Source organism: Larimichthys crocea, chromosome III (genome assembly GCF_000972845.2).
Source record: "Larimichthys crocea isolate SSNF chromosome III, L_crocea_2.0, whole genome shotgun sequence".
Classification (NCBI taxonomy): domain Eukaryota; kingdom Metazoa; phylum Chordata; class Actinopteri; family Sciaenidae; genus Larimichthys; species Larimichthys crocea.
The window spans coordinates 45,866,819-45,894,133 of NC_040013.1; the positions used below are offsets into that span (position 1 = coordinate 45,866,819).

Sequence of the window (27,315 nt, forward strand, 5' to 3'; positions counted from 1 at the left end):
TTCCCTATAAAAATAACGTGTGAATACCTGAACTGATTGACAGGCCAGCCAAAGATGCTTCATATCTCACACTCTCCCTTCTCGTTCTGTCTTTTAAATGACCTACATGGACACTAGACTAGTTCACTAACTCTAAAATAAGTTATTAACTAACTCATCACGCTTGCCAAAAGTATGACACACTTGAAATGTAGGTTAGCCTCATCACTTTCCCAACAGCTGCTCTGTCATTGCAGTTCATAAGAAAGTTGCGAAACTGGATTGTGAAATTAATCAAGTGTTTCATCAAAAATTGTGAAGTGTAATTGCCAAAAAAGGCAAATAATGAAGGGAATCTTGATGCCCTGGCTACCGAGGCTGGGTTCAAAATAAACAGCAGATTACAGTATGAGCGTAAGTGACTCGTACTTTAGGGTATTTTATGAAGGAGGAGAGGAGATGTGAAACTGAAGGAACAGAATGATTCAGGCTGAGTTCAGCTGCAGGGCCAAGTCATGGTGAAATACTCTTACATACAAGTTCTAGACACAGCTACAGACCTAACTTGTACATTTCAGCAGATGGTCGTCCATCTTTAACAAGCTTGTCGTGTGTCCAGTGTCTTTTTCTAACCCAGGTTTTAACCACTGATGGCTGTTGTGGTGTTTCTGAGGCGTGACTCATCTACTCTGGGTTTGGTTGAGGCCTGGGCACTGTGTTGTGGAAATCCAGCGCCCTCTCCACTGTTTACTTTGGAAGCCTGGTTTTCTGGCACTCTGCGGAAGGTCAATGCCCAAGGGAACCGTTAAATCAGAGAACCGCTTGGGAGATAAATCCTTGATTTGGACAAATTTTGGACATGCTTTCTGCTGTAAGAGCGGGGGAGAGTCTGGTTTGTCCACTTTTGGGCTTGCTTGATAAACTATGATGGATTTAACCTATTTTTGTATGACATGGATCCCCATGTTGATCTTTCTGCTCTTCATAGTACCCGGAACATGACAGAAAGAGTTGTTGCGGGGCTTCTCTGAGACATTTTAATGGGGTCCTGCTGGAAATGGAAACTGACCCGTCTTTGGCCCCCTCCTGTTGCTCATTCTTTTTTCTCCACTCTCTTTTTTTCTTTCTTTCCATTCTCACTCTCTCTAAAGCACTCCCACAGCAGGAAGAACCCAATTATAGAGATATCGGGCCCATGCTGAAAACGTGATAGCCTGTGAAATGTCTTCGGCGTCACACAGAGACAATGTTTGTCCTGCCCCAGTGCAAACAGGATGCTGTGTGCAGGAGAGCGCCGCGAGATAAGAACAGACAACAGCAAGTGGGAAAGACCAAAAAAAGAAAAGAAAAAAAAGGCAACCAAGGAGGGCAGAGAGAGGCGAAAAAACAGCTGGGAGAGTGATGATGCAGAGATGATCTAATGACCCAAAGAGGGACAGAAGCAGAGTAACAGCACAGTTACAGTATCACTAGAAAAGTGTCATTCTTGTACAGGAAGTAGAAGGGTTTGTGCCGCCACCTGAAGGAAACACAACTTGTACTACAGTGTGTTGTCTCCCCTCCTCCTCCTACTTGAAACCATTTCCTGTTGTCTCCTTGCTAGATTGTAGTTCACAATGACTTCATTTACCATCATGATCAAGGCAAATCACACACTCTGCGCATAGACATCAGTAACAGGGATTTGTATTATAGGTGTAATCACATTATTCCCACACAAACACATTACTGGAGGATTATCTTGATGATCTTCTTTTTTTCACTAAGCCAAAGATTATTCTCGCTTTCCACAGACTCAGTGACTGAGCTGACTGTCCATAATTCTGGCATTGAGATATTAATTCAGTGGGTCAAGTGAGAAACGGTTTCACAAATATAAAATGTTTAATCTTATGCTTTTCACAGTTAGAATCTTAAAGTGTGTCAGTTAGTGTGTCCAACTTCACTTCCTCATAGACAAAATCTCAGTAGTGCAGCTGTTGTCATGTTCATGTTCTTCACACAACTCTCAGACATGAAATCCAACAAGTCTGGTTACTTTGTAGAATTTTCCATCCAGCACAAGGGAGTCTGCCATGTTGAACCGCCATGTTCTAGAAAGAGCCTTTTGCATTGTTTTGTTTTGTGGCCACTGTAATCCAATTCATCAAGGGTGAGGCGATGGGGTTGCAATCAACAACTATACCACTAGATGCCGCTGTCATTGTCTCTAAAAAAAAAGAAAAGAAAAAAAGATGCCTGTGTGCACACATGTAAACTCACCAGCGTACGTTACCTGGTTCCACTTCCGATTGTAACACCAATACTGGCGACCTTTACTATCAAATGCTCTGTTTTTTTTGGCCTCACTCCAAAGACATGTTAAACTTTGTCGAAACTAATCAATGATCGAGATTTCACATACCTGCCAGATGTGAAATTGATTTATGGATGTCACATATCACATAAAACATCATTTACATGTCGTTTACATTTCGCTCTAGGCTCCCCTTAGACAATATGCAGAACACACATACAGTCTAGTGTGAGAGCCACATTTAGACAGAGCACTTTATGTAAAGAGGGAAAATATTGAGTTTGCTTACAGGGGGACGACATGATTGACATATTCAGCCTATAGCAACAGTGAATAACATTGCGTGACATTTGTCTTTTGGTAGCTCTCAAGATGAACACCAAATGTGTCTCTTTTGTTGAATCAGTGCAAAGTAGTGGTCCCTGACACCAAGACACAAACGGCATAATCGATATTAGAATCAATTTTAGACTTTTAATTCTTATCCACAAACACAAAGGCACGAAAAAAAAAACAGAACAAAAAATCTCACAAACCCATCTATCCTCATCAAACGTTTCTGTGCAGATGCCTCTAGAGATGTGAGGCATCTGAGTGACTTTTCAAAGCTCCAGAAAGTAGAGCAGGCTTTTTTATGTTGAATCTGTGACAGCCTAATTCTCTCCCTTTCTTCTGTTACTAAATTATGCATACATGTTTCTAAGTATGTCCCTTTTGGAGATTGAATCCTCCTTTTTGAAAGTGTGAGCAGAACCAGTTTGTTCGCCTCCCTTAGGATGTCCTCAGGCCATCTGAGCAATGAGTGCCGCACCAGTTTTTAACATGGTACCGGTACTTTTTCTGTGTTTTGGCCGATGGAATTATTAATGAAAACCTCTACAGTAATACTGTTTTGTTTGCATGTTTACTATAACATACAGTAATTGTCAAATGTGTTGAGGAATGCCCTTGCATGTTGAGAGAGAAAGTTATAGAAGCTGTGGTATGGCAGTAAATACTGTCTTTAAGGGTGAGTCTTCTGAAAAATATTGCCCCTCTGGAAACCTAGAATGTTGATCATGTAGTTTTAGTTCTGATGAAGACCTTAGCTTCCAAGACTAACATCTATGGCGTCTGAAACTTGTGAAATGCTGCAGGTGTTGTTCTAAGTACGTCAGTGTCATTATTGACATAAAGTATTACAATTTGCTTTGTGAAAATAATCTTTGGAACTTTGCTCGCTTCACGTCCTACTTCACAGTCACATTCTCCATGTTAACAGCAGACTGTATTAACAATACTAGAGATTATCCGTTTATACTTGATACTAAATGTAAATAAATGTATGTTTAAGGGTGCAACTAATGACAATCAATCATTGAATCATTCAGTCTTCAAACGTCCAAAATGCCTGTCACAAATTCCCAGAAGTGAACTCCTTAACCACCTGTTGAAGAGGACTGAGACGCAGTTCAAAATTCCATAAAATGCTGTTATGTAGGCCTTGAGTTAAGATTTGCCTGAGACTTCACATTTAAGTTACAGACTAATCAACAGCTCTACACATCTGTAAGTGTATGTTCCTGCAGCTTCAATAATGACTCCATAGAAAATCAGTATAGTGTAATTTGTGTGATTCTGAGTTTTCTGGATTTTGAGATTGTTGGGGTTTTCCTGCTTCTCGTCACATGAAAAACTTCATGATGAGGCCATTGATTTTCATCTGAGTCACTCGGGGAAAGGACACCAGATTATCTGAGGCCTGTGCCGAAACATGTTGGTCTCATAGCAGAGTGTTTCTCAACTACAACTGTTGCTGGTGTTTTGATCCTTCAAGACTTTAGTATCTTACAAAAAAGTTGTGCTAGAATTCCTGAACTGAAACTTTGACCAGACACCACCAAATGCTAGAATGTATGTAGAAAAGTTATGAAGTCGTTTCAAAATGATAAATGAGCCAAAGAATGAATATATTTGTCGTGTAACTGTTTAGGGAAATCCCAAATGTTCCTGGGAAAAGAACAGATGATGACGAGTTATTTTTGGCAAGATTCTGTGGATCATAAATATTGTGTGGATAGATTCTCTGTTGCGTTTCTTGATCATGTGACTTACTGTGCAGCACGGCACCCGCCTCTGCTCTTCTGTTGAATTACCCCGGCGGGAGCAAAGTAAACACAAGGATTAACCTTCAGCACTGCGTCTGACATAGCTTTTAAATCTCTCATAAAATGCATTTTCAGCTCAAAACAATAAGAAACTGTCGTAGGTTTCTTGGTGGCTGCCCGACTGATCTGATAACTTTTGTGTAGAAAACCTCCGCTTAGGACATTTCCTCATTTTGCTTTACAGGTTATGACTTGAGTGAATACAACGTTCTACTTACAGTGACACTAACCAGGCCTGTACAAGATTTTATTAGATCTTTCATATCACTGATGCCATGTGGAACATTTGTCCGATTTGTCAGGAAAGCGCCTGGCGCTTGTAAAAGTTGAGCGTTTTTATTTCTTTTCCAGAGATGTCGCACTCGTTCGGATGTGGGTATATTTTATTTTAGTACAACCTCAGCCTGTCAACCATTAATGAGCTGCTTCACAGGAAGTGTGGAACTACTTTGCTGCACTTGATCTTTTTTAAGGAGACATTATCATTAGTCATTCACTCTCAGGGGCCCAGTTGATGTGGGTGACCCTATACTATATTGTCTAAAAGCAAGTGTATTTACTATTTGTTTTATTGGAAACATATAAGTGCTATATCATTTAATTTGGAGTGTAGAATGTACACTCCAAATTCTTAGAATATATTGGGAAAAAATTACATTTTCGTGTGTGGTTCACACAGTTTTGACTTTAAGGAAAAATTCATCGAAGCTGCCACTGTAACCTTTGTCCTCAGCTCAGAATGGGAACCAAGTTATCCGCAACTGAACTATAGCAATAAAAGTACCCAGCAGATGATTTCGGCCCTGTTTTATAATAGCATACTGTTCCTTGTTTGAAACGTCAGGCCTAATGTGGCTCTAATCCAGGACCAGTCTTTGGTGGGTCACTTCTTGCAATGATTGGTGTGTGGGGGGGGGGGGGGCTATGGATATGATAAGCCTCTTATCTCGTATGACATATGGCTGATAACGGCACATTTCTTTGATTTTTTTGTCACGTCCATAAAAAGCCACACAGGACACCGCCCAAGATTAAGTCAAGAAATCAACACCCGGAAAGTGTATTGAGTTAGAAAATGATTGTTGTTGTTGGCTGCCAGAACAGACAGAGTTGAGTACTGTTTGTCCTTTGTATCTTAGTCATGTTCACTAGCAAAACCCTGTAGCTCTGTTGACAAGTAGAGCTACAGTATGCAGACCTCAGCTCTCTAATCACAGCTGAATATGTACAGGACTCTGTGGATCAGAGGATGGATGGTCTTTATTTTTGCTTGATTAGTGGCTCATGATTACAGTGTGATGAGTCTGGGTGGCATCTCAAACACCAGGCACTCCCCTCTTAGAGGTTTACAGTATTTCCCCTTGTTATTCTGTCACACAGCTGTTTATGCACACAGACACACACACACAGATGCAGGGGATTGCAGTCCTACAACAAAAAAGGACGAGGATCGATGCTGAGGAAGCAGACATATCCACACATTCTTCTACCTTGTCAAAACCGAGCGCTGTAGCTTTTTCTATCTACCGTTATGTTTATCAGACTTTGCCTCTCGAGCCACTAAAGTCTTCTTTTCAAAAAAGCAGTAGTGCTGTAAAAAGAGGACTAATGTGTGTAATCGGTAGACTACATTGGAAAACTGATGATTTGCTGAAGTGAATCATAATCACCATAAATCCAATGAGACGACAGGTTCTGTTCCCCATTCACATGCAAACATTTACAGCCACCACAGATAAGTGTTTGATTTGTGAGAATTTGGGTGTGGTTTCACTACGGCACTGTGGCTTCTTGACAATCTCCAAGGGCTTGACGAAAACCCATCCATCCATTTTCTGTAGCCGCTTATCCTTATCAGAGTCGCCTGTGGCTTGACAAATCTCCAGCTGATAATTTAAAGACATCTTCTGGAGACGTGTCATGGTTTTTGTGGAGTGCCGCACGTGCCTGACCTTTACAAACACATGCTTAATATACTTTGCAGTGTAAAAACAAAAAATCAGATATGTGCATTTCTTTCATTAGGTAAGGTCACATTTACTATTTCTTGCAGACACCAGGTGCTGTCAGGTTTCTTTGTAGTTTTTGAACATAACAGAGCAATTGTGCAAGTTTCTGTTGCGTTACCATTTTAATGGCAACCCTAACAGAGCCTGTCATATGTTGGTTATGAAACAGAGCAGTGTACCACCTCGGAAAGTATCCAGCTCTCCAGGTACCACCATCATGACAGCAGCGTAGGCCAACTTTATTCAGCTATGAACAGTTCAAACAGGAGCCAGCTTTATTCTTAATAATAAGATTATGTATTGTGTTTTTGAACTGGTCATTTTTATCCCTAGTCATATTTGAGCTCACCTAATAGTTTATTGGAGAGTGGTTGTATACCAACAGTGGTACTTGTACCACAGTTTGAAAACCAGTGAAATAGATCATTAGGTCTGTGTAATTAATTGCTACAAAAAATATTTATTCAGTGTTAGTATTTAATGAAATCTTACACACTAAGTTTCCCTGAATAAAGAACGGAAATAATAAGTTAGGAGGCAGTCAAGAGGTATTTGAGTACAGTCTGTGTGCATCATATTGTTGAAGGGAGTTTGCTGTCTGTGTTGAGTAACACATGGCAGAGGTGTGAGTGGGAGAGCTCACACTATTCAGATAGTGGCAAAGCTCTGTCAGTTGCTGGGCTCCCTTTTAGATCTGGTGTGTGTTGCACAATGCGGACTTCTTTCAGTGCAAGATTTCACAGTGAGAAGCACTTTGTAAAGAAATCATGAAGGTCCTTGATATCGATCTGTCTTAGATGCGAGAAGCAAACTGTGAGTTGTGAAAAGACGTTCGGATCACTTGACTGAGCAAAGCTTCAGTCTGCACTGTACTGCACTGCTGATGCACTGCAGTGTTACCTGTACAGCGTCACCCTCAACTGATACCGTAATCTCTCTATCGAGGAGGTGTGTGTGTGAGCGTTTGACGGAGCGTTTTCGAAGTGTGTGTGCTGCAGTCTGATGCAGTGAGGAAAAGGCTTTCGAACTACACAGCTGCGGTCGCTCTAAGTGCTGTAATTTCCTGTTTTCTGATGAAACTTAATCTAGACTAATCCCATCTGATTGCATTGTTAATTCACACTAACTGGGGGTGTGTGAGCGTACATTTGGATGAGTACTGTTTCTCTGTTTTGCTTTGGTCACCACTGCATTTACTCTGCAGCTACTGCAGCTAGCATTCTCTTTGTGCTCAGTTTACACTTTTTCTGTCTGCCTCTGCTGTTCATATGAAGCAGAGATACCTTCTTAGTAAATAATGATAAATGTAACAGTAGTTTACATGTGCATTTACCTATAACAGTGCTATAACAGTATCTCTCAGAACTCTTCATATGATGATGATGAAGATGTTTTGGCCATTATTGAATATCTTTAAGTGTGATACAAAGTTTTCTTTCTCACAGCAGAAAAGCTTTTAACACATCAGTAAGACACAAACACTCCATCATCCGTTCTCTATACCTGCTTCTTTCTGTTGAGGGTCCAGGGTTTGGCTGGAACCTGTCCCAGCATGCATTGTGTTAAAGGCAGGTAAACACCCTGAAGGGCACACAAGCGCTAGAGAGCGATGAAAAACTCACGAGAGAATACAACAGTCGAACCTGAAAGCAAAACCATACATAAACTGAAACTTGTGTTCCCTCATTTAGTTGTGGTTTTTTACTAAATAAAAAAAGAAACGGAAACACATTTTTATTCATATGTTCTTACGCAGATATTCCGTATATTTTCTCTGCGATCACGTTGTCACACCCGTTTGTACACACGTGACGGAGAAAACTTGAGAGAGAAGTTGAAATCCTGCATGCTTCTTTACCCCCACACGAGTGGGTGAGCTCGCCGGATTATCTCTTTCTGAAAGTTTAAAAAATCTGTCGGCAGCAGACCCCCCCCCAATCTCTGCAAGGATGAGCATAACTCTCAGGAGCCAGCTTAGGTCTAATTTAGTGTTTCCTCAGAGTGGGTTTGCTCTAATTAATTCCATAATGAGCCTCTTTGATGTGGAGTTAAATAAAACACTGAGGGGACACACCTCCACGTCATCCGGCCTCTACCGAGCAACAGCAAAGGAGAGCCGTTAGGGAAAGTGACATCGGTGGCAAACCTGTTGAAGGACACATGGCCAGCCAATTGGCTGATTCCCCTGCTGAATCTTCCCAGCTGCTCTCCTTCCTCAGATCACCTCCCTCAGTCAGTGGCCTCCATCTAGGCAAGGTATTTTTAGTCAACTGCCTGCTCCCCTGAAAGCTAATAACCTCCTTTCTAACAGTCTGTCAACACACACGTACACAAGCTGCCCATGCACAAGGTGCTGTTCACGAGGGTCGGGGGAAAAAAAAAAAGGCTTTGACGTGAAAGGCTGGTGTTGCATGCCCACTGCTGGGCATTTTTTAACATCTTTATTTCCATTTCCGTTTGGGATCTAGCAGCTTTCTGTTGTTTGCAGCGGATACGAGAAAATGAAATCCTGTAATTAAGTAATGGTTATGTTTCAGATGGAACAATCTCAAAGCAGTGAAGAGATTCTCTTTTGAAAAGATGTTTTGTTTTTTGTTTTTTTTTGTTTTTTTTCTCCGAGCTGTGGTTGTGTGGAAAATCATTCCAAGCCTTCCTGGTAGTAAAAGCTGTCAGATTTATTCTCATTTTGCATGGCAAATGAGGTGGTTATGAAAATGTATATGGTTGTTTAGAAAAAAGGCATCAATTCTCCTCGTCATGTCTAGTTCATAGTCTTTGTTTGTCTGCATAAATTAGACTTACTAAAGTGTGACGTTTTTCTTTTTTTGGTTCTCTTAAAGGTCATTCTGTCACATGGCGTTTTAGATATTTGAAAAGCAGTAGCACTGTGGTTGGTTACTTCTTATCTACCCATACTCAAACTTTAAAGCGACTATAATTTGTATTTTTATATTAGCATTAGATCACATGGCTACATGTATGTGGAAACGAAAGCACCTGACTCTGTGGCTCTCAACAGCTCTACAATGATTCAATGAGCTAAACACTGTTTTGGCGTCTTTTAGCTCAGTGTTTTGGATTTTACAGCCAACAACTAGCTGTGCTGCCTCCATGTAGCCAAAAAAAAGGTGTTTATGCTAATACAGTACACTGCAGATTAAATGGAGAAGATTTTAAGGAGATGAGTTAAGACTGCGCTCTGTACTGACTTTAAAACAAATCTTTGCGTGACATTTATCTGTCTGGAAGTAAGAAAGGCATTTTTTACAGCTCTCAACAAACCTTAACAACAGACATAATGGATTTAGCTACTGCACTGTAAAAAAAAAAATCAGAAGGTAACTTCCTGATACTGCATGTGGCAATAGCACAGCAGTCGTAAAAGTCAAGGTTATCCGCCATAAATAAGATTTTAGAATTGATTTACTACATGTGGAGTCTGGACTGTAAAGGTTTATTCCAGTAAAGTTGTGGGACTTACAAAACAACTTAGAAATAAATAATTGAAGTGGGTCAAGCTTCAAAAACACTGGATCTTACACATCACATGTTACTCTCCCTTCCTCAGAAATACCCATGTATTTGCAGCTCCATGCTTCCAGCTTGTAGGACAGGCTTTCTGTTATAAATTCAGTCTCCAAGCTCAGCCTGACTGATGACATCATCAGGCTTATTACCTCAGACTTGACAAAGGTCCTCCAGGGCCTCAAAAAACCACAAAGGTTGAGTCGTACTTCTGTGGAACAGTGAGCAGAACTTTGTGTTTAAATCAGTCGATTTCCTCCTTGTTGCTGTGTCTTGTGTAGTATTTAATATTGGCACAGAATTTCAGTCTTCAGCAGCTTTCATTCAGAAATGTCCTTCATCTGCCTACATCGTGCAAACCAGCATGTCAGGCGCTTCACTAGGGATGGGAATCGAGGACCAGTTCTTCCGTGTGTTTCAATTCCATGGAATCGTTTGGCAGTTCTAACGATTCTCTTATCGATTCCAGAAAGCACGACAAATTACGGCACTTAACTTCCGCAAGAAGTTAAGTGCTTGATTCCAGCAATCACGACTAATTATGGCCCGTAACTTACGCAAGTTTTGCACGTGCAGTGCAATGAGTAGTAAACAATGGCACCCACTTGGTTCAAACGCTCCAAAGTTTGGTTGCATTTTACCAAAACAGATGGCAACAGGGCGACTTGCAATCATTGCAAAGTGGAGATAACAGCGTCGGGAGGGAACACGACGAACATGCAGAAACATTTGCGCACACAACATGCAATATTTTTAAATGAATGTCGTGTTTTTGACACGCTTCAGACTGGAGATTAATCTCAACCTTGCAGCAGCAGCCAGGCTATGACCACCTCTGTGGTTACTACGGAAGGTAAATAACACACTGCCTACCATGTTAGCGCAATGTGCTTCTTTTTAAAACATGCTTTAACAGTTACCATTAAACGAATGCCTTCTGCATTACATTTAGAAGATGACCATGACGAGAGAGAGAGTCTGGCTGGCTCAGAGGCTGGCAGCTGTACTAGTACTCGCTCCAGTTCACTACCTCCTCTGGATGATGCTGATCAAACTGTTTGTTCTCCTTTTTTTCCCCAAATGAGAATCGATAAAGAATCGAATCGTTAAGCAGAATCGATAATGGAATCGGAATCGTAAAAATCTTATCAATTCCCATCCCTACGCTTCACATGAAAGCATCCACCACCAATTCACGTATGTTACTTACATTTTAAGACGTCCTTCAAGTGAACTTAAAACACATATGCAAATAGTTGTTCTATATTCAGTCATGTGTCTGACTTGCTTCAGAGCTAGGTCCACCTCTTTGTATGTCAAAAACAGACAGAGTGAGACGACCACATTAGAGCTATACTGTACTGCACCTTGATTTATAAGTTGTATCTCGAATGCAGCTTTTTTTTTCTGTGGTAGACCTGTGTGTGTCTGGTATTAGTGCCAGGTGTAACCAAGCAACCGTTGCTTTTTTAAGACTCCTCATCTCCACTCTCTTATTTTCAATTATGGAGGTTGCGTGCTGCAGAGCAAAGTATTTTTTTTTTAAACTGCATTACTCTCACCCCATGCTGGTTCAGTCTGAGAAAAGAAGGGCTGGGCATGCTTGCTGGGAATGAAAGAATAGCACAATTGTTGAGAAGGATAAAGCAAAATAACAGCGGTGACGAGGGGATGGACGAACCTGGAGATCAGCAATGTAAATAATAATATTGTAATAGAGGCCAAGAGGAAACAGCGTGAAGATTACTCGGGAGTATGAGGAGTAGGTGGAGAGGAGAGGAATCTCATGTGTTGGCCATGTGTTCCCAGAAGATCGCGACGGGGGTCTTTAACTGGACGGGCCTTGACGTAATTTCCCTACCAGCCTCGGTTTAAAACGACTTGCTGTAATACCAACAGGGGTTGAGGAATGATACTACAGTGTTATCCAAAGAATGCCTCACTGAGGAGCCACAAGGGAAGGAACGTTGTGTGCACTTCAGGTCACGACCTCTGAGGATCTGCGGCAGCCTGAGGGTTGTGACCTCTGCTTTTGACCGCTTAACTCAAGAAGAACTCGAGTAGAACTTCATGTTACTGTTTAAAGCAAGAGCGCACTGCTCACTGCTGTACACTTTGCATGAAACTGACAGCACAGCCTACACACTAGTATATAGTAACAAGTTGTCCAAAGAGAATAATGTAGAGAGAGGTTCTCTAAAAGTATGCACAAGTTTTGATTCATCACTTCCTTCTTCCTGTTATAGAGATGACCTCACAATACACAGGAATTTATTTACAGAGCCTTAATTAGAGAAGGCGGCGTGTTGTTTTTTCTGTTGTAGCCTCACTTTGTGGTTTGGGTTACAGTCATTTCTTTCAAATCACACAAAAGCATCATTTCTCACACGCACATCTACGGTTGTTTAGTCATACAGATACTTTAGTTCTTTTCTTACTTGTGAAATGTGTGTGTTTAGGAACTATTTATGTTGCAAAGGGTCTGAAATGGTTTGTATATTTATCACATAACCTCAGCTCATAAATCTAAAAGTACCTGCATAGCTTGACACCTTCAGAGTTAAGTGAGAAAACACCTTTTGCGATTGTGGTGAACGGACCCTTTACCTTAACTTGCCTTTGCTTTGTGCAACTTTAATGCAGTCAAAGGTAATATCAGGCTGTACTTCTACTCAGTGTGATACCACATTTTGACCTGCCCATCTAGCTAGTGCTTTGCATTTTATTTGTTAAATTCAAAGATTGAGCATTGGCAAATGCCTTGGAACAATGTCGAGTCATACCTGCACTCAAAGAAAGTGTTGTGATGTTATCGTGGTGATAAGCTTGAACATAGTTTTGCTTTATTGCTAGGTCAAACTGAAAAGGAAAGAATAGGAGATACATCAGTACATTGTTGTGCAAATGCAATGTGAGTGGTGAAAAGATCAAGACTCCACGGACCCCTCAGGTCTTTTTGTCATAATCATGATTTTCAAGGGAGTTTCACTGAAAAACCGAGCAGTCTCTTTCCCCACACTGTCTCAAAAGTAGGCCATCGACTGAAAAAACAGAGGCATGGCCAAAGAAGAGTGGAGAGAACTAAGCGTCAAAGAGCCAGTGGAGGAAGAGGAGGTGTATGTGGAGGAGAGGCTGGGGAGGGTACAGGTTTATTTTTACCTCTCCAGTATAGGCCCACTTTCTAATTAACTGCAAATTAACTTGTGATACGCTGAGGGCGGGTGGCAAAGTGCCGTGGCTACAGATATAGACTCTGCTCGTCCTCCCTTCCCTTTTGCTATTAGCCCACTTTCTCTCCAGGGCCCAGGCCTCCAAGGGCCTGCTGGTCCTCCTCCGAGCCGCAATGACAAGGGCAACATCTGTTCCCCTGGACCATCACATCAGAGATGGGTCAGCCTAAATCTGAGCACACTAGAAAGCTCTGGATGAGCAAGCTGCCGTAGCTGTTTTCTTTCCAATCTCTGCTCCACGTCCAGTTGAAGTAGGACACATATTCCCCAGATGAGATACTTTAAGACTTGTTTGTAAAACTGTCAACACTATGGTTTTATTGCCTTATTATTAACATGGTCACGCCTCCATCAAGTTAGTGCCTGCTGGTTTGTTTCATGCAGCGTCCACTTGTGTGCTTGGAGGGATATGTTTGAGATAACATATTCATTGTTTTCGCTCAATGTGCCGCTGAGCGTGATACACCTCAAACCTTTTGAAATTGCAGAGATCTCAGCTAACTGTGTTCCTGGGACAAACGACTAATGGAAAGAGCTAAAAATATCTGGATGATTCGTCAAGGGATGTCATTTTACTTGATGGTACCATCGCTGCGATCCCACACTTCAATACTTAAACTCGAGAGACACAATAAGCCACTAACTGAATCATACACTGTGAGGCACATACCTAGTGTAAAACAATACAAAAACTGCACCTCTCGTTCTGACCTGTCAGTGTGAACTTATGACTGTATGTGGCTCTTTGCCGTACTAACTCAATGGTCAGGTGGCAGCTCTCTGGTTTGAACCTTTCTGTTCCTGTCTGTCTCCGTCTCACTCTCTTTTTCTCTTCCTCCATCCATGTGACTAATGACAAGGTCCAGTGCTTATGTCCTTATATAGACCTATGCTCTGTCTGATCTGGCTGAGCCTGGGACGATGGTGCACATACACACACACATACAGATATGCACACTTGCTCAGTCTTGAGACATTTAGGTGCCCCTGGAAATGTCAGCTTATATCAGACATGAGCTTTTGACCGCATTAATTCCTCAGTTAGTATGTTAGCATATCTGTGGAAAGTTCTGCATTTAATTCATAGACGCTAATGGTGTGACAGCAGACAGTGCTAGCCCGGGTCTGTTCCAATCTTGGTTAGCAGGTGTCGACAGTGGCCAGATAAAATCATATAGTGTCTCATATGTAAAGGTTTTAATCTAATGTCTTGAGATCAACACGCTGCCAATCAATGTCACAATGATTTTTTTGTTTTTCAAACTAAATAATGTCAGCGATCAGTGACGTCACTCGTGTGACGCCTGAAGGAGACACATTGGTAGATAAACATGTTTACCTCTAAATTTTACAAAGAGTTTATTTACTTACAGTTTCGTCTAAAGGCTCTACAGTTGTAGCCAGACCCTTTGGTCTTTTCAGCACAAATGCCACTGCATTTCTGTTTGTAGTTTGAGCATTTCAGGCTTTGCTTGCAAAGTTCGCCTCATCACTCTGTCTGTCCACTGTTTATAATTTCTGATGTTATCGTATAAATAATCCATAGCCAGTGACTTAAAGCTTTATTGACACAATTGTGAAATTTAAGCAATAACAGCAATGACTAGCAAGGATTGTCTTCTACTCAAAAAGACAAATAAAAAGATTGTTGATCTGGAAGAAGACTTCTTGTAGTAGCTGATGAGCATGAGAGTGCAATTTAATTGTTTTAGATAAGTGCAGCTTTCGACACTATGGATCATGCATTTTTTATTGAGCATCTCAAGACCTCTGTTGGTATCGAGGGCACTGCACTTCTGGTTTTATTTCTACTTTGTAAAAAGAACCTATGCGGCCGCCATAGGCAGTTACACTTTCTGTAAAGCTGTGGCTGCCTGTGGTGTACCACAAGGATCAATCTTAGGTCCCTTTTTGTTTTTTTTCCCCCATCTGTATACTTCCTCTAGGTCAGATTACCCATTGAGACCTAATGACCCGGGAAACAGCTGCTGTTTTTGTATGTCTGAACGATGATGTTTGTTGGCTTAAAACTTTCGACAACTCAGTGGTTCCAGAACTTTTACTTTGCAGAGATTTTATTGTTCACTCCCCCACATCCCTCCCTCCTTACCCTGTCCACTAACATCAGGCCCTCTGCCAAAAATGTAGGCATATTCTTCAATTCAGACCTTCAGGCCTCCAAACACATATCAATAAACGTGCCCCATCCTTTCTTCCAAATATTCCACACTTTTAACTTTTCAAAACTGGACTACTGTACTGCATTCCTCTCTGGCATCAACAATAAATCATCACCTCTAACTAGCAGTTAGGCTTCTACTGGTTTTAACAGACAACATCACATCCATTTGCTCCCTGTGCATTTTGGGATTGATTTTAAGATTGTACTGATCACTTTTAAAGCCTGTCAGACTGATCACTTTTAAAGCCTGTCAGGGTCTGGTCCCTAACCATATTGGATCTATCTAGGCAGCAAGCCAGCATGCTAACCCTGTACAAGCCAGCACGTAGCCTCAGGTCCTCAGGCGGGTCACTTCTGGCTGTTTCACGGTCGAGGCTCAAAACTAGAGGTGAGGTGACTGAGACTTCTCCATCAGGGCTCTTTTAACTTTAGCAGACCGGCCCGAGAAGATAAGGCTTTTGCTAATTAAGTGGACTCTTTTATCATCTCTTTTATCTTATTGTCATACTATATAATTTCCTTAATGATCTTTTTATCCTTTTACCCTTAACCAGACCTTTTTAATGTAAGCTCTTCCTTTTTTATGCTTCCCACTTATATATATTTATACCTCTTACTCTTGTTATTCTGCTATTTTCTCATTTCTAAGCTTTTAGAAATAAAAGAATAGCACGTTTTTAAAGCTTATGCTTACTGTCCATGTTTAGTTTGGTACAAGAACACACCACATCAGTTTGTATTCTCGCTGGATTTGTGGTAGACTACACCAGAAATGAAGTGGTTAGGTTACTGACAAGTCGTCTAGTTTTGACAAGCGTATTTACCCAGTGCTAAGGCTCTCGACTGTCAACAACTAAAAAGGTCCCTGCAAGTTGGTTGAAAAAATATTTTAACAATATTTAAACAGAAAACAGAACAGTCATCAATAAATAGTTTGCGACTCCCCCACAAATTGCTGTTTTTACTCAATTGCACCAGTACAGATTAAACAAACAGACTTAGACATACTTTCAGATTTAAGAGCGAATTCTCTTTTTTAGTTAGTAAATGACAGTCTGCACTCTGTTACACACTGTATAGTGTTCATTGAAGATACAATGAAGAAGATCAAGTAGCTCTATCCACTTCACCTTTCAGAAATTTGTGAACAATCTATTATTAACTATGGGTCAACCTGCTCGGCGGGTTTTACTTTCATTTTGAAAGACTTTCCATAAAAAGCAAAGACACTCATACACACTGGTATGTTTTTCACGCCGGTCACGTAGGTAGGAGTGTTCACGTATGATTCCAATCATTTTTATCTAAAGAGTTGGTTGTGATCCTAAAAACGCTCAGGTGTCATACGTCATTGACAAATTGTATAGTGTGTACTTTTCTACAGAGAGATGAATTAACATTTCACATTGAGCATGAGTAATATTAAGATAACCCTTAAGATTGTTTTGTCAAATAAGTAAAATGTTGTTAGATAGTGTTGTCTTGGTGATGAGGTATTTGGTGTGCTTTGTTCCCTGATGCCATCCAAGGATACTGCACCTACTTCTGTAATATATTAGGGCTTTGTTACAGATACCAACAGAGCCGGCAGATCCCTCGTGTATTCCTATTTTAGACTAGTCTTGTTAGGACAAACTCTCCTACACACACACACACACACGCACACGCACACGCACACACATGCACACAAACACGCAGAGCGTTCATCAGACCTAGTTATCGACAGAGGGAGATCTCTCCTTAAATGGTAGACTGCCCAGGGCCCCGTCTCTGTTTCCACTGCACAAACCAAATGGAGTCCAGGTCTGGGAATAGCCTTTTAAAGTGGAGGAAAGGGAGGGAGGAAAAAGAAGGGAATGACAGATACAGGCCGAGAAAAAGGAGGTGAGGGAAGGAAAGATGACGACACACCGGATGATGCCCCCGAGAACACGATTCTTGACCCTGACAGAAAGACACTGTAATTGGTGGAAGGAAACTTCCTGTCAGTGGATAGAACATATGGTTATCCATATATTAGATAGACATGCCTTACTCGTTACTCTGAATTGAAATCTTAAAGGGTTTTGGCTGAGAAAATGTCAAATGTCATTGTTGTTTCCAACAAGATATCAGCTTGGTATGTTTTCTTCTGTTTGACGTGATGCAGCGCACACACACTTTCAACCACATTGGATCTGTGACTAACATCTCGTCTTTTCTTTTCTTTTCTCTTTCCAGCCTGAAAATCTACAGAAAACATGGCTGAGGGAGTTTTACCAGGTGAGTGACACTGTATCCGGCCTCAGATATGTAGTGACCAATGTATTACTGCTTGAGCTCCATGTCATCTGTTCCAAATTGGCTGCAGCAGTAAATGTACAGTGGATGTGCTACTGATCCAGCAAACCTGGCATGTGTTTCTATAGCTTCAAGTGTTGTCATAGGACTGTGACCACAATCCTTGAGGCTAGTCAGCGTGACTTTCTTTTTCAGTTCAAGCACTGTGAAGTGAAGGCATGTGCTTCCCATAGCTCAAGAAATCTCAGTCTAGTTCTGTCATAACCCAGGGATCTAAAACTTTTTATAGCCAACTGATCCAGCTTGGGAATCCTTAAAAAAAAAATCTTGCAGACTAATGTTGAGCTGCTGTGATCTTATTCACCTTCTTTTCACCCTTCTCAATGCATTGTTTTTTTTTTTTTTCAGAGAGGAAAATCTTGAGCTCAGTCATGTTTCATATCTCACCGTTTCATCTAGATAGGAACCCCTGACTAACCACAACTCTTTCCACTGGGGTAAGGGAAGTGAGGCAGCTCGAGCTCTTAACTGCTGTCTGAAAGTGACAGACAGAGAAAAGAGAGAGAGAGCAACGCATCGAGTTCTTACTGCGATAATCCCCCCTTTTTTTTCTCTATACAACCGTGTTGTGGTTGTGAAGAGGTAAATTAAGGAAATTAATATATTCCATGAAATGTTTTCACATCCAGAGGGCGTATTTATGCCGATTACAGCAGTTTATCGGTACACTCATGTTACACAGGCTGGAATTATTTGGTTCTGACTGACAGTACTGCAGATGAAAATGATTTTTAGCTAAATGTAATTTATGTTAACGTGTGTAATCCCTGATAAACAAACAAACAAACAGTAACAGAGTAAAGTCAAATAATTTTATTCATGCAATATTAATCCGGTACCATTAATCTGGTGCTAACAGACGTTAGCTGTTGCTTTGCACCATCTGTAATTTGAAAACTGAGTGTGTTGCTCTCTGAATCTGCACGTTGATTACTTTTTTCTATGATTTCAGTCATAAAATAATGTACATAGTGCTAACCTTACGGGACTACATGTTACTCTGAGTTTTACCACAACTAAAGAAAGAAAGACTGCTAACGCTAGCTAGAAACCCTCATTTGTGTAATGTGGGATGGACCCAACACTGAGTGTTAGAGAAGTGCTAATAACATTATAATAATGTTAAGATAACATAAAAATAAAGTAACGTCTAGTAGGAATCTGTGCTAACCCTAATTTTTAGCGTCTCAGATTTCTTAGCGTGGCAGCTAGTTAGCCTAACTTATCTTGCTATCTTCCACTTTGTGTAATACAAACTAAACCCAATGATTAATCCTCTGTCATGTTAAATGTTTTAAAGGCCCAGTTTTGTTTAAATTGCTGGTTCTATGTGTGCTTGTTTAAAAAAAAGGCAAGAGTCTTTAGACTACCACACTAAAACCTTCCCTTGACAGTCGACAGGTCCTCTAGCAACGCAAGCGCTCAAATGTTAGTATACTGCCACCATGGCAAAAGCCCACCCAGAGGTCTGAAGCTCTGTTTCCATCAATATAAAGATGGAAAAACAAGCACAATGGCTGCAGTATTACTAGAGTTTTTATTTCCTTACACATAAATTAAAAAGGATCCAAGTTTTTATCCACCTTAACCATTAAACCCACCGTACAGAAGTTGGTACTGTCAAGCACGTAAATGACAGACACAGTGACACAAAAGCAAAGTCTGATAGAAACTCTGAAATGAAAGTCATCAAAGCATAAACACACCGAAACAGAAAGAGAGAGAATCTCCAAATTCATCTGGAAGGATTGCCAGAATTGAGCAATTATTAAAGCCTTACTCAAACGCCACTGTCGGGCTGAGTAGCACAGTATTGATTTGTGTGTCAGTGATAGCAGTGTTAGAGCCGCAGATGCCTGTAGCTTGATGATAAAACACTGTTTCTGCTGTGCAGAGATACAGACCAGGCAGGAGGACGATCCTACCAGGTACACACATAGTCACCTACATCAAGCTGCAACCGAGAGAGGGTTTCTTTTCTTTTATAAATCAGACGGCTATGAGATGTCAAGGGCGCACATTTTCACTGTCAAACAAAACTGCTTGATGCTCTGGGTAATTTTCTCTTCAGGAAGTGGTTTGACTTGAAGCGGTTTTCCACTTGCAGCTTTATTGTAAAAAAATATCAGAGAATTGCTGCACATGATCCAGATTTCTCTTTGCAGTCATGACTCCACAATCCTCAGCCGTGAACTTATCAGTGAATAAATGGATATCTGCAGAGCACAGTTAGAAACAAAGTCAAATAGGATGATAGGTGCTGTATATTACAAATGTGCAGTGAGGTTAAGATATGAGCTGCACATGCTGCTTCCCATTAACAGTGAGGTGGGTTGGGGTGTTGCATTATCTTGTACTGTGCTCTTCATTCATAATGTAATGTGTTTTAATTTGTTTGTTTTCTCTTTTGAGGAAATGTGTTTCTGTGGTCCAGAGTGAAACGTGTGCTAAACATAAATGTCGTAGCTCTTCAATGCAGAGAAGTGAAAAATATTTGAATATGGTCGATAAGTGTTCTTAGTACTGGCGTACTACGCATCAAAAATTTTTTCACTTCTCTGCATCGAACGGCTCCTCTTCTTTTTTCTGTCTGCCGCTGCTCTCACAGAAACAGTGGAAGATCCTTAACACTGTGTGTGTGTGTGAACAGCTCAACAGTGGCTGGAGGGAAATTAGAAGACTGCACACCAGTATGTAAACGAAGTAAACAGACAATACCTCAAACAGTGTTGAGGAAAAACACACAGTCTTATTTACTATTCCCAGGAATTACTTACTGGTCTGTTGGTTGTGACAGCACACCCTGAACACACACACACACACACACACACGTCATGTCATCATTCTATTCAACCTCAAGCGTTAACAAGAATATGGTATGTCACACATTCAAATATACTCTTGAGCACATAAAAAAGTATACTTCAAGCCTTGACACGTATTAGTACAAGACTGACAAAGACTTCAAAACAACACGGGACATCTGAGATCTGCACTGCACCTTAATGCATCTGCAGCCAACTGCTCGATCTGTAATGGATTTCCTCAAATGAACTGAATGCAGACCATGCAGATTAAATGTGACGCAGGACTTAATAACCAAGGCGTGAGTGCTGAATGCATGATTAGGTTTCCAGACCAATATGCTCCATTAAGTCATCTTAATGTTTCCTCAAAATCAACAGCGGTTATGTTACTAAGAGCTGAAACATTTTGTGGCTGGCCTCATGACTTCTAATAGTTCTTCTGCTTAACCTCCACTCAACAGAAAGTAAATTTAGCTGATACTTTGCATACAGTAGGATTTACAAACAACCAAATCCTGCTTTACATTTCTTTTCCTACTTGCTTTCTTTTGCTGTCATATAATACACCGGAGTCAAGTCAAGTGTATCTATTAGGACGACCTTAAAGGTCCTATTTACATTATATGGTGGAAATGAAATGTAATACGCATAACTATGTTTTCATTTGTGTCTAATAGGATATAAAAGGGTTCAACAATTCTCGATGCACCTTGATTCATTTCAATCAGGCACCAGCCAAAGACTGCTAGAAATCTGAATATGAAAGTGGCTGGTAGATTTAGACACATATAATGATTTAGCCTACTGTTGAGTATCTGCTGAATTGATGGCTTGTCTCAGTGTTCGGTAGATATTTACTTTTTGAAAAGTGAATTTTGGATAAAAATAAACTCCCTTTTTCTTTAGAAAGTTACCTCAGTACATAAACATGACTCTCTTCCCTCTCTCTGAGTTGAATGGCACCTGCTCACTTCCTAGTCGATTAGCTGCTTGCTGTATCCTTTATTGTAGCAGAGTGAAAATGCCTCATGTGGTTCCTCATTTTATTACCATCAGACTCATAAAATCTAAAATATGTCCACCTTCAAAATACTGGGTGTGTTTTTTTTAATATCACTTTCTCATTTCTGTCTCCCTCTGCCATATCTCTAAACACATAAAAGTAATATTGTTTAGTCAAAGATGCTCCATAAGCCTTATTTTCACCCACAATTCAATGCAAGAGATTGGAGAGACTTCCAGTGTCACAAACTTTTGTGTGAAGCCAAGTCTGTATAATCACCTGAAAATATTAAATATTAATATTAAATATTTTTCTTACCTTTAGAGAGTGTTTAGAATGAGGCTTCTATGTCTACAGACGCTGTGGATCCTCTTCCACAGAGCCTGTACTGGACCACCATGTTTCCACAGTAGACCAGAATGGACAAACGAAACACTGACTCTGGATGGGGCCTTTCACATTTTCACACTTGTCAGTCACTGTAGTTTCTCCTTCACATTAGAGGGTGAGGCAAGGGGGGTGCACTCAGTGTTGCATTTTTCCTTCATTAAAAATGCGTCTATGTAGTGTTAGCTTTCCTTCTATTACTCGTCTAGATGTGGCAAATGACCAGACTGCCAAAACTTACAGCCACTCTTAGCCCCCTGCAATCTATCCATTCTTCTCTGATCAAAACCAGGATGTGGAGTAACGCATAACGAGTGCTGAAATCACAGATGGGGCTGAAGAACAATGGCTAACAGCTTCAGCACCCCAGAACAGCTGGTGTGGCCATTGGAATTCATCATGTTCAAATATTATGAACTATTTCCAGGAGAGGGCCAGGCAGATATTGCATCAGTCGAATTACCAGCACAGAAACAAACAGATTACCAATGAAGAGTGTGAAAAACAAGTCAAAGTGTTGTTTGTAGTTATTACAATTTTGATCCAATGAGTTCACAACTCAAAGCACACACCTGATTTGACTTTAAACTTAAAGTAAAGATAACAAAGTTTAAGTAGGATATACAGTGTAAGAGCTGAATAGCTCTGCATTGAGCGAATTCAGCCGTCCTGGCAGTGTTCAGGTTTCCTATGGTGTACTGTATATCGTCTTATAGCGTGTTGTACAGCAGATAAAAGAATGTGGAGACAGGAAGAGGAATGTCTCTCTGAAACTGCTGTGGCCCGGAAAGTTTGAACTAGATCGGGCTGGACAGACACTTTGAAACTAAATACTGAAGTTCAAATGCAGTTTTTAACCAATAGCAGCACATCAGAGGTGTTCTGCAGCACACCTGAGGAATGTCAAAGAGAACCCATAGCCTGGAATATGATTGTTTACAGTAAAAGTCTGAAATGCTTAAGGCGCAACCTAACCAATACCAACCATTTAAAATAAACTTCTGATACTGATCACTGAAACTAGTTTGGCACATCCTTAATTTCCATTTTTAGTCACTTTAATTATCGTGCCAAAATAATTTAACCTCAGGCCGTGCAGTGAGTTACAGAAGTTGTAACACGTCTCAGAGTCTTCTCAACCTCGCTTTACTCCTCCTTGTAATTATTGATGTCACTGGCATGCCAAGGCATGTCGATTGTCGTGTGATTCCAGTCTGTATGTTTTGTTTAGCACCGAGGTTATTGGATGCCATAAGCATAAGAGAGAGAGTGTGTGTGTGTGTGTGTGTGTGTGTGTGTGTGTGTGTCCTGGTTACGGCTGTTGAGGAATTCTGTTTGCATTGTGCAGGCTTGTGCACTTTAGAGGAAGGTATTATATCTCCTAATCTGTGTGTAGTGACATGGGGGAAAAAAAAACATGCAGAGAGAGAGGGAGAGAGAGGGAGGTGTGCCCCTGTGTGAACCAGGCAGGCCTGTAGACTCATGCCAGCTCTGTGCCGCTGGCGCTGACGTCATGGAAAGAAGCATCAGACTCTGAACTCGACGCGGCTGGGAACAACCAGCAGTGACAGCTAGAGTTAACTACAGTCAGCCGAGCTGCGCTAGCTCATCGTGACCCCTGTGCACACACAACACGCTCACTGTGAATCCTGATCCAGAGTCTGCTATTTGGCCATGAACTCTTCAAACTCTGATGCTCTTTTCACTGTCAAAAATACTCAGCGGACAAGACAAAGAAAAACACATTGCATATTTAATACATATATCGTTAGGACTTCTGCTTTTAGTTGACTTGGCAAAACTCCAAAGTCTTTACACAGGAAGACTCCGCTCTCGCACCCAATAGATGTAATCGCTGTAATCAGATAACACATCTTGTCGTCAGGAAACATTTAAGACTTTAAAGTTGAAACCGGTGTTGCCAGCACCCTCTTATGCCACGTGCAGTGCTGCTCCAAGGCGGGCATATGCATTCCAAACTCAGTCACAGTCATTTTTTATGCGTCAAAACGATCACCCCAGTAGTTCCACTGTAACAATGTGGAAAAATAAACAATGAAAGCTGTCAAACTGGCTTTTATGAAGGTGCGACTGCAGCAAAGGGCGCTGTAGACGTTTGCCTGTTGCTACCTGCACTCTTTCTGCATATCTTATATGTCTGTAGGTCCGCGTGCATTCAATCTGCTGTGTTTCTTTCAGCTACTTGGCACTACAGATCAAGTCTGCAGCCTAAGGGAATTCCTTGAGGAAGTACAATGCTTTTATTTTTATGACACAACTTTGTCACGGTTCACGCACACCAGTTGTTTGCACCGCAAAAACCTGCTGCGGTTCTCGCTCTTTCTGCTCTACGGATAGAATTGTCCCAAGATGTCTGTAAATGTAGGTCTTGCTTTTCAGAGAACAGAAGTTAGAATGTACTGTTCACCATTTACAGGAATCTAGCTCTGAGTTTAAGGTTTTACGGGTGTAAAGAAACAGATGTTAATATCTGGCAGTTAGCACTTACTCATATATGTGATGACAAAATGAAACAGAGTTTTTGCTATTACTCATTGAGCCTTTTCTTCTTCTCTGGTGTGAATATCAAGTGACGGCAGAACTACAGGAAGGAGTGCTGAAACATCAATCAGATTTACAGTTAAAGGGACAGTTATTTTTGACTTTGAGTGCAAAAACATATCTTACCAGAACTATGTTCAGTGAACAGGCTGTGGGTGAATTCTTGGGTTTAGCCCTCGGTTAACATTTATTAGACCGTATGAAACTGAATGAAGTGGAAAAGCAGAACTATTAAGCACTATTATTTAGAAGGCTGATGACACATGCAATGACTTGACATTTTTTTTAGTCTTTGCTTCTCATTTCCTTACTTCTCAGGTGAGTTGAGTATCAGGTGGCTGACCCTGTCCTAGGATATCCCAGCCATTTACACGTAAGCAAAGCAGGACGATTTGCCTGCTCCACACGTGTGCGGTAGACCGGATTGAATGGGAATCCGGCAGAGCTGCTGCTGCGTAGTATAAACAGCGCTTTGCATCGCACCACTGAGTTGAACAATCCCACAGCCAATTTGCATTGGAAACTTCTCTGGACTGTCACAGGCCAGCGATAGTGTCAAGTCCCCACATCCAGTCTTGTGATCTGTTGATTGCAGAGTTAAAGGTCATCAGATAGTTCATTGATTTGATGCCACATTTAAAGACCCGATCTGTAATTATATTATGGCTCATGGTTGAATCCCCAGGCATGTCTGACATATGTATTGGAACAAAAAGCCTTTTGATTTAATGCTATCTCTTAATAAAAAAAAAATAACTTAATGACCTCCAGATTGTCTCCGGAAGCCCCAAATTTTCCATATCATGTAATCTATTTAGCGAGTGGCTGCGCCACAGTTGGAGTCCTTGTTGCATGTTAGCTCATAAACTCCCTGTAAAATATTTTTCACCTCTAAATAGGAACCATGAAATAGGACTCAGGCTCTCCTGATTAGTCCTCATCAAAGGCCCCTCTGTCTAGTAGATGATATCTGGTGACCTAGTTCATCAAGGTGAAACAAAGTGTAAAATCAGCAGCTTATATGCTTTCCCATATATAAGTATTACAAGTTGTCAGGATTTATAAAAAGAAATTTCAGCTGTGGCACCAAACCATGTCAGCCTCACAGTCCTTTTCTCTGGTCCGTCATTACAAAGTGAGAAAGTTCTGTTTAATGCGTATTAATTTTAAAACTTACATCCAATGCATGAGTTGATTCAGACTTTTTCAGAACTGCAGGCAAATAAGATTTGTTTCACAAATCTCTCAGATCTTTAAGACAGACTATCCACACTGTTATTTGCAAGTGATCAGATCAGATTTGCTTGTCTGGACATCACGACCTATCTGCAGGGGCTGTGGTAACGATGTAAGAACCAGTAACTACCGTACGTACGCTGGTGACACCTGGTGGCTTCCCAGTGTGGAATCATCGGTACAAATCTGATGTCCACCTCCGAATGTGGCTATTATCTGCAAAAATCACATTTCATCTGACGTTTTGCTGTCCAGATCTTAAAATCAGTCTGGATATAAGTCTAAATTTGGACATTTATCGTTCACCACGTTGACACGTTGAGTAGCCCAGAACGGACAAACTAAAACACTGGCTTTAGATAAGGCCTTAAGCTTTTTCCTCCATTTTGCAGCCAGTGTTGTTTCTTTTTCACGCTCGGAAGGAGAGGGTGACGTGAGGGAGTTACAATCAGCGGCTAGATGTCACTAAATCTTACACACAGGTCCTTTTTTAAAAACATGAGTCACATGATGTGCCACACGGCCTTCCCTTTTATCAAAATGAATACAGTGAACACAGCCAAGAGCATTCTGGATGTTTGCTGGTATCAGTAAAGAATTGTGAATTTTGAAGAGACTTGTTGTCGATTAGTTGCCAACGATTAAATGAATCTCCAAACATTTTGCTACTCGCTTTGAGTTGACTTTCAGTTTCTTAAATATGAATATTTTCCGGTGTCTTTACCACTCTATGACAGCAAACTGAATCCCTTTGGGTTGTGGACAGAACAAGAAATTTGAGGACGTCACGTTGGGCTTTGGGAAACACTGGCTCGCTCAGCAGATTAGTTGTAGCTCAAATAGTCTTTAGAAAGGCAGTGCATACTCTGACAAGCCTCCTCTGCCTCCAGGATACGTACATGCACAGTTTGACAAATATGTAATGGAGCCAAATGGGAACCTCCTTAAAATTCAAATGTCAGGAAATCAGGTCATGGTAAGATAGAGAGAGAGGATATGAGGACACACCTCCATATCAAACACTTCAGTGCCTGACATCCTTGTGAGGTTGAGAAATGATCCCATATGGCGGCGCGCGGTTAGTCACGTCACTCACAGACCAGACGGGCTTCTCTCAGCGCTGATACAGCAGCTGTCACTGTCCGAGGGTTGTTTAGAGAGGCCACCACTGTTGTCGCCCCTCATAAAATCAACGTTTTATAGATACAATATTTGGCGTGTCAATATTTCGGTCACTACTCGACTCGAATGTCAACAGAATGACTTGTTAACGGTGGTAGATTTAATTGGATATCGGGCGCAGGTCTGCTCTTTGCCAAAGCAGAGTAAGGTCACTCGTCGATGCTGTTTGGTTTTTGGCTGATAGCATTGGTGATTCTAGTAATGAAATTACCACCTGCACACTGTCTGTTTGCCAAGGTAGACCTGAATTTACAGCCTGGAAAGATAAATAGAATGCGGTCACTTAACACAAGCACACACACACACACACACACGTCATGCACGTCACATTCGAGCCTGACATTAGTTGCAAGCTCCTTGAGAGTGTGACCTTTTCCATCGTGAGTTGATAGGTCTACTAATCTTTCCAAGTTTGAGCCGCCGTAGGTCC

General features: G+C 41.1%; 1 protein-coding gene across 2 annotated transcripts in view; it reads left to right on the forward strand.

The window, feature by feature from the left end:
* The window catches only part of inpp5a (inositol polyphosphate-5-phosphatase A), a 134,870-nt gene that overhangs the window by 19,708 nt on the left and 87,847 nt on the right, over positions 1-27,315 (forward strand). For both annotated transcript variants that reach the window (XM_027278479.1, XM_027278478.1), the window contains exon 2: positions 17,589-17,630. In XM_027278479.1, coding sequence (XP_027134280.1) covers positions 17,589-17,630 — 42 coding nt within the window. The remainder of the gene's footprint in view (positions 1-17,588; positions 17,631-27,315) is intronic.